This window comes from Schistocerca nitens, chromosome 5 (genome assembly GCF_023898315.1).
Source record: "Schistocerca nitens isolate TAMUIC-IGC-003100 chromosome 5, iqSchNite1.1, whole genome shotgun sequence".
Lineage (NCBI taxonomy): Eukaryota > Metazoa > Arthropoda > Insecta > Orthoptera > Acrididae > Schistocerca > Schistocerca nitens.
Window position 1 is genome coordinate 182,151,165 of NC_064618.1, and position 13,660 is coordinate 182,164,824.

The following is a 13,660-nucleotide window of genomic DNA, read 5'->3' on the forward strand; positions in this document are numbered from 1 at the left end:
CACATGTATTGAGTGCTGGTCAGGAAGAAAAAAAAAAAAAAAAACAAACTAGAATGCCTCTGCTGTACAGAATACCCATCTAAATTTCCTGATGCAGTTGTTGTAATAGGGGTAAGACTCCAGTTTGTCAGATACAGAGTGTGAGAGCCATGTGATGAAAACTGTTGCCAGAGACTGGTACCTGTGGTGAGACTTTCCTGAATGTATGCATGGGAAATAGAGAGTAGTTACAGAACAGAGTTGGGAGGGCAATGTATTAGACCTTCTACTAACAGACCTGTGCTTTCAGATTCAACTAACAGATTAGAACATCAGTTATCAACAGGTTGTTACCACATCAGCGACTGCAGGAGTTACAAGGAATGCAAAGCAAGTTAGCAAAATAGTTTTGGTTTGTAAGAGTGACAGAAAACATATTGCAGAGTACCTGAGTGGTCAACATCAGAGGATAAAATTGTGGAGACCAAATGGTTAAAGTTCACAAGCATTGTACTATATGCCGTACAGCAATATGTGCCAAATGAAATTGTGAGGCATGGAAAAGAGCCTGTAGTTGGCCTCATGCTGGTTCTCTACAAACTAACGGTGTAAGAAACCAAGAATTTGGGTAGATTGTCTGACATTAGCAGATGATGTGATATTGTCGTAGACATGCTTTAGCCAATATTGGCTAAAGCAGGTTTACAGGTCTCTATTGAGAAGACACAGTACATGACAAACTTCAAGTCAGCTTCTAAATGGATAACAGCAGGAGAGAAATATCCAGAAGATGGAGATGTTTAAATACCTGGTGGGAGAGCATTAGGAACTGGTCTGACGACAGGAAAAGAAACATTGTGAACATTACATTACCAGACAGAGATCCGGCCTCAAGCTTTAGATTTAGCAGGAAGTATGAACATAGTTCTTAAACACGTTCACTGTAACTGACAATTATAAGTGCTACTAACACGTAAAACAGTTTCTACGAACAAGAAGACATTGTTGCAGATGCTTATAAGCATGGTGGATTATTCAGTGTAGTTCTGCAGCTGTGAACACGTGCTTGCACAAGGAACAAAGTCTCCAGGAACAATCTTTTGTGCCTACAGTTTTGTTTTCTTGTGCTTAGTTGCCTGTGACATACAGGGTACAAAATCACAGCTAATTAATGAGCACCAGGATCTTCTAGCACTAAACAGAGTAGGAAGAAAAAAAATTTGCTACTGATCAGTTACTGACTGTATTAGAAAAGTGATTTTGTATTCGATGTTCAAGAATCAGAGGAAGACACCTGGAATCTTGAGAATGCATGAACTCTTGTGTAGTCACGATTGTGTGAAAGCAGACTTTTCAAGTAGTTTTGTGACAGTGTAGAATTGGAACATATGGACCTTGAAGATGATGGAATCATTGATGGTGGATAACCCCCACTGGCAGAAGTTAGTAACTCGGAGAAATGTGGCATGATGAAACACATGATTTGCAGTATCACCCGTCCACAAAACAAGAATGTCTGTTTATTCATCTCACCAGAATACATGAATGGATTTTGTTTTGCTATTAAATACAGATGACGTGAGAGGATAGTTGAAGAAATGAATGACTAGGCTGTAAATTTATTTTTAAGCAGTAATACAAAGACCAAGTATACGATTTGTAGCTGGAAACATGCTTGTAAAAGTGGAATACTTGTCTTCTTGGGTATTTAATTTCATATGGGCAATGTGAAATGTGTGCAAGTGCAAAAATCCTCTGCTTCAAAATAGAGGAACAACAATGCGTTTGAGCAGTCATTTTAAGCTCATTACATTTTGTTAAAAATCCTCAGCAAGGATGCACAAAACGAGATGATGAGAGTATATAAAATATGACCTAAAATAAATTATATTAATAATAGAATGTCATTTGTATTACCCAAGAAGAGACCTATCATTAGATGAATTAATGATTATTTTGAGGGGGTGTTTGTCCTTTTGGCTACATACGTGAAACTAAAGGCACAAATATGGCATTACAATGGTTTTATAAATAAGTGTGCCATGTACATTGGAATGCTTATGATGTGTTTGAAACTCTCATGCTGAAAAGGCTGTTCTACAGTTTGTTTTTATTTTTTATAGAAATACATGTTGGACACCATATTCATATGGGCAGTTATTACAACAGTTTTGCATTAGCTAAAACCTTATTGTATCTGAAAATGCATTGCAATTGGAGACTAAGGTTATATTTGAGGAACACCTGCAAAGAAATTGAATCTTTAAAGTTGCATAAAGGAACTAGATTTCGCAGTGGACAAGCTGGTTTCATGCAGGAATTACAGTTGCTCTCTATATGCAAAGCATGATGATCGGAAAGTAGAAGAATGGAGGAGAGGTTGGCCACACTTTCACAGAATTTCACATTAGAATGCTAAAAATGAAGAATTGATGCCAGCATATACTTCCAAAACCACTGCTATTTGTCAATTGCAATATGAATATGTCTGGGATTGTTAGGCCACATCCTACATAAGCGACAGAAGAGGCAGACAGCACACGACAGCTTCAGATGATGAGACACCACCGCAGGAATGTTTACGGAAGTGTCCTATGTGGGTGACGTTCTTGGCGCTGCCTGTCCTCTGCTACAACTAGCGACGTTTGAATTCAAACGTGTTTGAATCTTGTTGCTGCAGCACGTGTGACATTGAGAGCAACAGCCATGTGTCGTTTCGGCAAAGCAGTGGAGAGTGGACGTGATGGCAGCTGCGAAATACTTATCATCCAGTTTTAAGAAAACTATTCGTTGAAAAAATTTGATTCTTCCACATCTTATAGCTTGATATCTTTGCTTGTTAAAGGTCTGAATTTATTTTCGTTATTCATTGTAGTTACTGTACTGCACAAAACTGAGTACATGCCTGCACGCAATTTTTAGGAATGTGCAGAGCTAAAATCACATTGCATAGACTTTCCGTATAGTTCATTTAGACCATACATTATTGCATATGAAATATAACAGATATGTCTAAACTGTATTTAAAGTTGAGACCGGAATAACCTCTCTTCATTCTTTAGGTATTGGCAGTTATATCTGCGGACAGGTCGCAAACAGTGCATCCGAATCCTTTCGTGCTCTTCAGGAATCAAGTGGTTGTAAAAATCGTTGAATCTCGTAAATGGGTCAAGATATCGAAATGACGTTTTTTTGGAAAGGACTATTTTATTGTATGATTAACACTTGATATGTTTTTGTAAACATGTGAGCAGAGTGTAAACAAGACTCTCTGTAAGTTACACCATAAGGTTTTGTCCAAATTTTCATAGCAAACAAAGAGAGAGAAACAGGCAAATGGGGTATCAAAGTGACCAGCGTGAGGTCTAGTTTTGCATGAAAATATTTAACTGCCTGAAAGTAACCAGGATAATTAAGGAAAACTTAATGAGTTGAGGAAATATTGAAATATTTCACAAATAGTTGCTGCCAAGCTGTGTAAATTGTAAAAAGGTTCATCTGTTCAAGGCCTAGCTATTTTGCACATAAAAAAGACATTGGTGTGATATTTAAATGTCAAAAAGGATTCCTTCGAATCAGGTACCAAAGTTAGGATTTTCGAGACAAGATGATCATAGGAAGGCAAACGAAGAGTCAGTAAGATCATGCATTCTGAATAAAACTTGAAAATAAAAAATGAAAGAAATCGGTCAAATATTTTGTGAAATGATTTGTGAAAAAGAAATAAATAGATCAGAGGAATGTTCTATGTGCCTTTCAATGGTGCTCAAAATCATGAACATAAAATGATATGCATCAAACGTTACCCTAATATTTTTTATTTCATTCTTTTACACAAATCGTTTCACTAAGCATTTGACTTCATTTTCAAAAATTTTGTGTGCTTTGACTTTTACAGACTATTCAGATCAACTGTAACACTTGGCCGTAACACTGACTGTTGATGAATTAAGTTCGCAACATCAAATATCTGTAAAATTTTGTGGTTGTTCATTGTAACTCATTAGGAATTTGTGTGTGATATACTGGGTTAGCTGTGTATACACTTAAAAATCAAATACTTAGGCAAGACCTTAAAAAAATATTTAGTGATGCAGTGTAAACGGTGTACATAAAACTTAGTGTACTGAATTGTAGCTGAATCAGTTAAAAAATAGGAAGGAGAAGGGATCGAACCAGGACCATTTCATAGCTGTAATCTATAACCTGGAACGCTACTGTTACACAGCTAGCTTTTGTTAGCTGCACTCGTTCTTTGTATTTAGGGTAGTCAGTCATTCTTCCTAATTTATTGGCTGTTAATAGTTCTTGATCATGTAAAAAAACATTTGTCCTTAATTTATTGATGAGATACTCAAATGCTCCCCTGCTCATTCACGTGTATTCGAAGAATTTGTCTGCTAATCTTCGTAGTTGATGATATAAATTATGAAATTCTCCATGAAGATTCCTCCCTTTGTAAATTTCATGCATAGCATTCCTTTTTTGCTTTATTTTGTTAAGCAAAGCTAATTTTTGTAGCCTTACTCTCCAGCTACAATATTTTACAGTTCGGGGGTGCCATTTTATAGAAATAGCTAGTCGGCTCAAAGCAGCCATCTTGTAGTGTGAGATGGCTGCTTGCACGCAGGACACCTGGGCTTTTTGCCTGATGCTGCTGATTGTTGCTGGAGTGTCACATATCCAGATGTTGCTCCCTGTCAGTCGCTTCTGACGCTTGTGTAGGACATGGCCTTGGGCAGATTCTATCATATTATATATGTGAACTAAAGACAGTGTGCTGGCCTAAGAACAAAATTGACATGCTATTTTTCAGTTTGCAGTACCAGTACCTGCAGTAAAATGACACTGTGTAAACTAAAATAAAATAATAAAGTGACTGCTGCTTATATGGAAATTCCAAGAAAGATACAGAGAGAGAGAGAGAGAGAGAGAGGGGGGGGGGGAACTCAATGAAATATACAGTGTTTGGAAGTGCAAACCAAATTAAGGAAAAAGCAAGTCATGAAGTGTAAAAAGTGCATTGAACTGGGCAAGCATACAGTCACAACAAATGAGTGCAGAGACTGGTGAACAATCCTGTAATTTGTTGGGCAGCTGTGTGATTAAACATGATTAGGGACCGTTTTGTTTTATAACATGTATTCTTAATAATTTGAAAGGATCCGTCCCCCCCCCCCCCCTCCTCCGCCCCCCAAAATATAAAATTCTTGGATGTTTTTTGTTTAATGTTTTATAATTGTTTCAGTGTTTTCAAAGCCAAGTTTTTTCTTCTTCACCAAAGACCTGCATTTGTTCATTATTTAAACTATAGTTTCTTTGCACTGGTAATAAATAGGAGACTCTAGAAAGGTTGTTTAAAGTAAAGTTAGTAATGTTTGCAAACAAGTGCAAAAGATGCTTATGTGTGTTAATTTAGCTGTCAGTGTTACATGTAAAGAACACGAACTTCAGGGTTTTGCTAGAGTACGATTTCAGCTAGCAGCACAAGCACAATTAAGTTACCATTTTGTGATTAATGGCTCATATTTACGTCTTCGGTGAAAGTGTTAAGACTAGAACTTGTGGAACAAAGAATTCCCGAGAGGATATTGGGTTCTCGAAAAACAAGAGATAGTTAATATAGAAGGTGAGTGAACCAAGAACAGTACACCCAGTTAGGGAGAGTATTGGACAGTATCAGCAAAAGGAGCAGCATGTTCTTAAGAAACTCGTTTAGAATGGGACACAGGACATTAACTCGCCAAATTAAACAGTTGCTTGTGAGTAAGAGAACCAAAGTACATTGGATCCAAGAGAGTCAAAAGGGATCGGGAAGAAATGGGAATACAGGAACACAGAGATTTACAACATGCCGAATTTCAAATCCAGTATTCAGGTTCTCACAGGTTTCAAGGGCAGCAAAATCGTCATGGACAGAAGAGTGAAGACTCTTGCAAAATATGAGGATAAAGATGGCCAAAATCAGTGTGCCCTGGAGACCAAGTCAAGAAACATTAAAAGAGTGCAGTAGATTTAATAAACAAGGCATGGTTGACCAGTGATTAAGACAACAAGTTTACAGCTTTTATTTGTATTGTATAGTCAGGGTGTATACGACCCGGGAATTTTTTCAACCGGGAATTTTTCGGAATTCCGGGAATTTTTCGGAATTCCGGGAATTTTTCGGAATTCCGGGAATTTTTCATTGTTTTAGCTTTCAGTTAAATTTTCGTAGTTTTGATTGCAGAATTGATTCTCTAGCAAAGAATGTTATTGTATCCTGCTACTGGAGGATGATACTGCAGCAATAAAATATAAACGAGAGGGAAAAAAATAAAACTTTACTGGCAAAGGAAATGAACAATTTACAACAACAAAACACCGTGCACGCAAAAGTGTCTGCAAATAGCAAAAATATGTCAAAGGCCGTAGGGTGCAGACTGTAATTCTTAGTAACAATAAACTGCTTGCTATGAGCATGACGTCACAACTGTTCACATTAGGTTCGTTTGACCAGTTGCCAGCGATCTGTTGTGCATGCGCATTTGACTCGCATATAAGCAGTACCTTATCCCGCTTCCCGCTACTTGAAGTTTGGCTATTACCTGTATCGGTAGTAGCAGCAGTCAGCCAGATGCAAACGAGAAAAATTTTTCTCGCGCGCCCTAGCTGCCAGATTCGCGCTTGCACGGAGTTGTCTGAGTTGTAATGGGGAGGGGGCTAGTCTCCACATGACCTGTGTTTATGTGAAGTAATTTCGCTGCTTCTCTTCGTGTGCAGCTCCAACGTCAAATGAAAACAAAATGGATTTCTGTGGCCGGGAGCTATCGAGTGAATTAAAATACATTCACATAATTATGGAGGACAAAAATATATTATTAATTTCAGTTTTCCAATTTTATTTTATTTCGACGTTAGTAGCAGTCAAGCATTAATTGCCTTGCAGAGCAATAAAATTATTTTTGCAAGTTTGCTAAAGAAATTTGGCTTTATTAATCTTTCTGCTGAGACAAAGTGTCTCATTCTACAGTATTGGCTAGTTCCAACTGTTCGCTGAATTTCGAGTGCACATTATCATCGTCTGCCGTGTATGGCATTATAAAGAACCAAAAATGAGATCGTAGAGTTCTGGTACTCCAAGACAATTTACATCCCAAAAACCACCCTGAAAAGCTGATGGGACGTACTTCATTGTGAATCTGGAAAAAGCCAATTTGCACTTCAAGCCGAATTATGCATTTTAGTATGGTTTACGAAATTCCGATGCTCTTTGGAATATCCTCTGATGCCCTGTTTCTTTTATTGTGTAATGCGAGCTCCCTTAGTGCTTTATACACACAAACATGCGGGCTTCCTACACCACTGTAGTTGCACACGCACAATAATGCCTGTTTCCTGGCGCTCTCTGGCAACTGGTAAATCGAACCTAACAGTCTCCAGATAGTATTGCGAACGGTGGTTAGAAAAGTGTTACTTTAAAAGTAAATTTCTTTTTACGCAAGATGAATTATGTTACGTGTGCGAAAGTGGGATGGATTTCTAAATCACACAGCGTTCGAAACTGAACTTTTTGAGGACCAGTCACTTACAAGAATTTTGAGCTGAGACATTTATGTCACAATTTTAAATTTACTGGCACATTTGTGTGATGTATCTTAAAGTATAACACACGCAAAAAAGATCATATTAGATGTGAAAGCTTAGCTTCTGTTGTTGAGTGTTAATCTTAGAGACTAATATTATACATGAAAGCTTAGTTTTTCTTGTAGATATACGGTACTGTGTATATTAATGTAAACCGTCAACTTTTCCTCTTGTGTGTTCGCATGTAACCAGTGATCTTGCTATTGGCTGACTATAACGCGTGTCCTATGCTCTGAATAGCTGCTGTCATCGGCTGGCGAGATCTCGTGGCTTGAGATATGACTCGCATACAAAAGGACATCGCAACCTCGGTTTCAACGTTCCAGAGACTAACGCGCTGTTTTTGGTGCAATTCGAATTTATACTTTCGTAATACGAAAATATGCAGCGTATATGTTGCTGCAAATCAAAGGACTTTCCAAAACTTCTCTCCTTTTTTATTAGAAGTCTCTCCAAAACTTCTCTGCCCCGTCTTTTCTTTTTTTTCCGGGAAGTTCTACGCGATTGTATAAAATGTTAACCATTCAAAGGATTGATAAGTTTTACAGTTCCGAGGGAAAACCTACTGTCATTTAGCACAGAAAAAGTCTATTTTAGCCCGGGAAAAAGCATATTTTTTAAACGGGATATCCGGGAGAAATCCGGGAATAATCCGGGAATTTTTTTTCCTTGTCCCCGTATACACCCTGATAGTTCAGCGATTATCCATTTTGCATATTGCCAATGAGTTTTGTTGACGCAGGTTGTGATAATTTACCAGATCTGAGTACGCACTAGCCCCCTTCCTTTTTACCCGCCACTAACTCCCAACCACCTAAACTATTCCATGGCACTGTAGCCATTTGATGTACTGATCATAATTGATGTGTATGATGATATTTGAATTGCTGGCATTACTCCACCCTTCTAGTGTCCCCGTCTTTAGCATCAAGCTGCAGTGCTAAGAAACCATATGATCACAAGGTAACAAAGTCAATTAATATGATTTCTTGCTATAAGAATAGCTGTTCAGTTTACAGTTTATTCGGATGTGCTCATGATAGTTCTGCATGTGATATAGCCAAGGTTTCAGTTATGAAGCCGTGTGGAGGTCTATGTATGTTTCACGTCTTGCACTGAATTTTTTCTCATCAAGAATGGTAATTTCTGGTGACACTGATTAAAATTAAACAATTATTTATACGTCATTAAAAACGTTAATATGCTGATAAATTGTGACCCGCCCATGCCCATGCCCACGCGTACACAATAGCTGTGTTATCACGAAGCCAGTGAGAGTTTTTATGGTTTTTGGAATTACTGGTAATGGAGCATATCTTTGATTCTGTTGCAGAAATTTGGTGACATAAAAGAGGGGGTGGATTTGTTCATGGATGGAACACACATAAATGCAAAAATAAAATCCTTGTTAGACCCATCTTGGCAGCAACTTAATAAGACAGATGTGCCAGGTAAGTTGAGACTTCACTATGGGATTAGTCTTGTTTCATAAATCTTTTTGTATACTGTAATATTCTGTTGATAGTTAGTGTTTTTTTGACACCACAGTTTATTTTTCTCTATAAAATATCCACCACAGGGAGATGAGATATTAGTAAACATTAGCACATGGCAGGTAGTGTATTGTCAGTACTGTTCCATTTATATTAATATTGTAAAATTTCAGTGAGAAGTATTGAGACTAATTTCAGCAGCTGTTCAGATTGGCTAGGTATAGAGTAAATGTGTGTTGTGTTATTTTGATATTTAATTGAAGAGTAGCATATAACTCTATCAGAAGAGAAATTCACATGAGAAAATATGGAGACAGAATTGCTGGACATTGCTTCATTTTAGGAGGCAAAATTTTTAGTTCTACTGGTGGACTCATTGAAACTCCACAAACCCAGCCTTGCCATTCTTACTTATCCTCCCAATACCAGCACACCTCCCATCCAAGCACAACCTTACCCAACTCACTCTAACACTTCACAATCTTGACCAACATTCAGTCCTAAATCTTCCATCTAGATCTCTCTCTGATCCTCGGACATAAATTCTTTCCGAGGGCTAACATTCAGTCTCTCACCAAATGGAAATACCATTTCACCGCCCACTCCCCACCCTAAATCAACAATGTTCGTATCAAACCCTGCCTAAAACATTTCCAGTCCAGATCCCAGAGGAATCCTCCTCATCTTTCCCAAAACCATTCTCTCTAGGCAGTGTGCACTGCACATTCATTTCTGAAAAATATTCCTGAAACCCCAAACCTTAGAATAGTCTGCCTTGAGGTCACGATTAGTTAGATACTCAACTTTACTGCCATCCTTAATGTGAACAAGTTTTCATGACGAGGGTACTTAAACATGTGGAATGTATGGCAGAGGGGTATCATTAGCCCTTGGACACCATGATACAGATAATATTCCTACTGACCCACTCGTTTCATGTACACTGAGCTGGCATAACATCCGTAAAGCTTTAGGTTCCTCATAAGGACCCATAACTGACTATAGAATTCCTTACATCTCCTAATAAATGCAGTGCCACCTTTTATCTACTTCCCAAAATACAAACCATCTTGTGCATCCTATATTATCTGGCTCCCAGGCTGCCACTGCTGGTTGACCAGCACTTGAAGTCCATCACATACAGCCTCGGAATGTCTCAAATCGATTTCCATCCCTTTCCGACATGCAACTCTACTTGTTACTGTTGATACAGCCTCACTCTACGCAAACATCCTGTATATGCGCAGCATCTCAACCCTAGAATACCATCTATCCAACCTGAAAGTTTTCCTAAAACCACATTTATCAACCTATTTAACTCCATTCTGACCAATAACTACTTCACCATTGAGGGCCCAAACCTACAAACAAATTGAGGGCTTCTACGGAAACCAGTATGGCCCTGTCCTGCACTTAACATTTTCATCGATTGCATGGAAGAGACATTCCTCAAGATTCAGAAACAGGCCCTTGGCTTAGAACAGATTTATATATGATGTATCCATAGTCTGGACTCAGCAGTGTAAAGGGTGGGGGGTGGGGGGGGCTTTTCTAGTTATCCAACAGCTTAACTCCTTTTTCCTACACCTTTTTTCAAATCCAGAGCCACCTTCCTCAACATTGACCTTCACCCCACTGAGGATGACATCCAAATGTGCGTTCACATAAAGCCAACCATTGAGAAACATTACCTACAATTTGACAGTTGCCACTACTTCCACATCAAACACACCCATCGCTACAGCCTAGGAGTTTATGCCAACTGTATCTATTCCACCACCAAATTGCTCAATACTATTTTCCAAGCTTTCCTCTTCTGTAACTGCCATAAGGATATTATTCTTAAACATATCTCCCATGCACTATTCCTCTCTTCAACTGTCTAATAAACGATATGACTTTGTCAGGTGAAGTCCCAAAATGAGATCTTTTCCCAGATGCCCTCCACATGCCACCTACTGTTGCCATCTTAACCTCCTAGTCAAGATACTTGACATTCCAGTTTTATTATCCCTAACCCAAAGATCCTACCCCTGCAATTATTTTCACTGTAAAACCTGCATCACACATCCATTTGCTCCATCCCCTTCACAAGTAAACCGTTCAATTCTTGAGAAACCACACGTTGTTTACCTACTAATTTGCATCAATCACACAGTCTTCTACGTAGGAATGATTATCACTACATTAGCTTGCTGCATACACAGCATATAATTAACTGTCCATCTTGACACAAAGTACACAGTTGTTCAATATGTTCTGTAGCATGACTCAGGTGATTAGAGTGTCTGCTACCTCACAGGGGCTATTTGAATCTAGTTCCCATAAACTCTGGAAAAGGAAACTTGCTCTTCAACATACAGTTGTATCCTGACACTCTGGGACTTAATATTTATTAACTTACAATCTCCCCTTTTCTCTCTTCTTGTCCATCTCCTTTTCCTCCTACTTTTAATTGCATTATTATTTTCATTTCTCTTCCTCTTAATCCATCTTCATTTCTCTCTCTCTGTCCTCATGCACAGAGAGGTTGACACAATGTGTACCAATGAATGTATTATCATTGACCCCCCACCCCCAAATGCCTGCCCTTTCATCATTGTCCCTCCTCGCCCTTACAGGAGGGCTGTCTCTCTCATCCTGGCTGACACGCCCTTTCTCGTTAGCATATCCATTTTTCCTCAATGAGGAAGGAACTGACAATTCTGAAACTAAGATAATTTAATGTACTATTGTATATGTTTGTCACTAGTATCAAAACTTTCGCCTCTAGACGGTAAGTACTAACCATCAGTGCTCTTGTAGTTGTATAATATGCAAAACTGAGCATTTAGTGCTCCATTTCATTAAGTTCATTCATTGTATGAGAACAGCTGTTCTTGTCATCAGGTACCAACCTGGTACGTGTGCCAACCACTCTGACATACGTATTTGCAGCCTGTCGTATTTTAATGAATAGTAATAAGGAAATGAGAACTTGTTCGATTGAATCACTTCGAGCTGGAAAAAAAAAGGTAGTCACTAGAGTAGGGCCATCTTCAATCAACAAAAAAAAAAAAAAAAAAGACATTCAAGGCAGCTGTCTTCGATAAAAGGTCATTGTGACAGTCCTTTTGGGTTAAACAAACTCAAGAACCTTTTCCAGTGTGTTTGGTCTGACAAGAATACAAAAGAAATCTTGTTCCAACATGACAATGCGTGCATATGCAGAAGTCTCAGAACCCGGGCACTCGGTCATGACATTGGGCTGCACATCATTGCATCATCCACCCTGTTGCCAAGACCTGGTGCCCTTCAGTCTGGTTCTGCCACTTAAAGGATTCTCTGCACGGAACAAACTTTGAAGATTGTGAAGCGTAATTCATGCTGTGAAAATGTGGCGATGAGCACTGGACGAGACCTTTTACCAACAGGGAATACATACTCTTATACAACTCTGGCATAAGGTCATAGAATGTGATGGAGACTGTTGGAAAATAGTACATGTAAGAGAAATGTTGGTTAATATTGTCAGCAAATTGTAACTATCAGAATAAAGATGTTCTGAGGAGGAGGAAAAAAAAAGGGAAATTGTCTCGTACATCCAGGCAAGGCCCATGACCATTTTAAATGCATTCACATGTATAGAAGCGTAAGATAGTGATCTGGATCCTCATAAAGTTACATAGCAGTCTCCTGTTTGCTGCATCTCAAAGAAGATGAACAGTGGAAGATAATCGCTTCTTTGATCATGTGGATTTAAGGAATGTTCCTTCACTGAGAACAAATGTAAAATAAATCTTGGGTCTGATGAAGGCAAGGAAACAATACTTGAAATAGGAACATACCTAATAAAGCTATGCGTCATTCAAATGACTATCCAGATTGATAACTACTTGCAGTGTTAATATATCTTTTGTAGCTTGATAACTACTTGCAGTGTTAATATCTTTGTAGCTTTTACACCTTGAAAACTATACAGCTCATTTTGCAGGTGAGTTGAATCCATACTTGTTGTGTTCTATTTGTGTTTTAATTACAACAGCAATTTTTGACATGTTTAATCTTACTCATTATCAATCCATCTATGCCACATGACTTGTTTTGGTATCTGTTGCAATCATTGTGTACATTAGGTTTTTTTTTTTTATTTTTCCAGCTCTATACTTCTATGAAAACTTGAAATTTGTTGACCTGAATGTTGGGGAAGAAATAAGTATGGCAATTTGTCATGTGCAAGCTCCTGACATAATTTTTGGTTTTAAGGAAGGCAGTTCTGTTATGCAGTATATCATGACAGTTATGCAAGAAAAGGTGGATGAGTATTGCAACCAAGTAGACAAAGAAAGTTTCCTACCCAGGAAATATGAAATGTGCTTGGCACAGTACGAAGGTAAGAGGAAAAAGTATTTGTATACAAAATTGTCTTGTAAAAATGGTGCTATCTTTCAGAAAGATTCTTAGAAGGTTATCGAAAATCGACATATTCCTTTTACTTGCAAAAAGACTTACCTACATTCACCATATCTACACTGAGGTGACACAGATCATAGGATTGCAATAAGCACATGTACAGATAGCGG

General features: G+C 38.3%; 1 protein-coding gene across 3 annotated transcripts in view; it reads left to right on the plus strand.

Moving 5' to 3' along the window:
* The window catches only part of LOC126260186 (uncharacterized), a 296,244-nt gene that overhangs the window by 173,032 nt on the left and 109,552 nt on the right, over positions 1 to 13,660 (plus strand). For all 3 annotated transcript variants that reach the window (XM_049957462.1, XM_049957463.1, XM_049957461.1), the window contains exons 20-21: positions 8,939 to 9,056; positions 13,237 to 13,470. In XM_049957462.1, the coding sequence (XP_049813419.1) occupies positions 8,939 to 9,056; positions 13,237 to 13,470 (352 nt within the window). The remainder of the gene's footprint in view (positions 1 to 8,938; positions 9,057 to 13,236; positions 13,471 to 13,660) is intronic.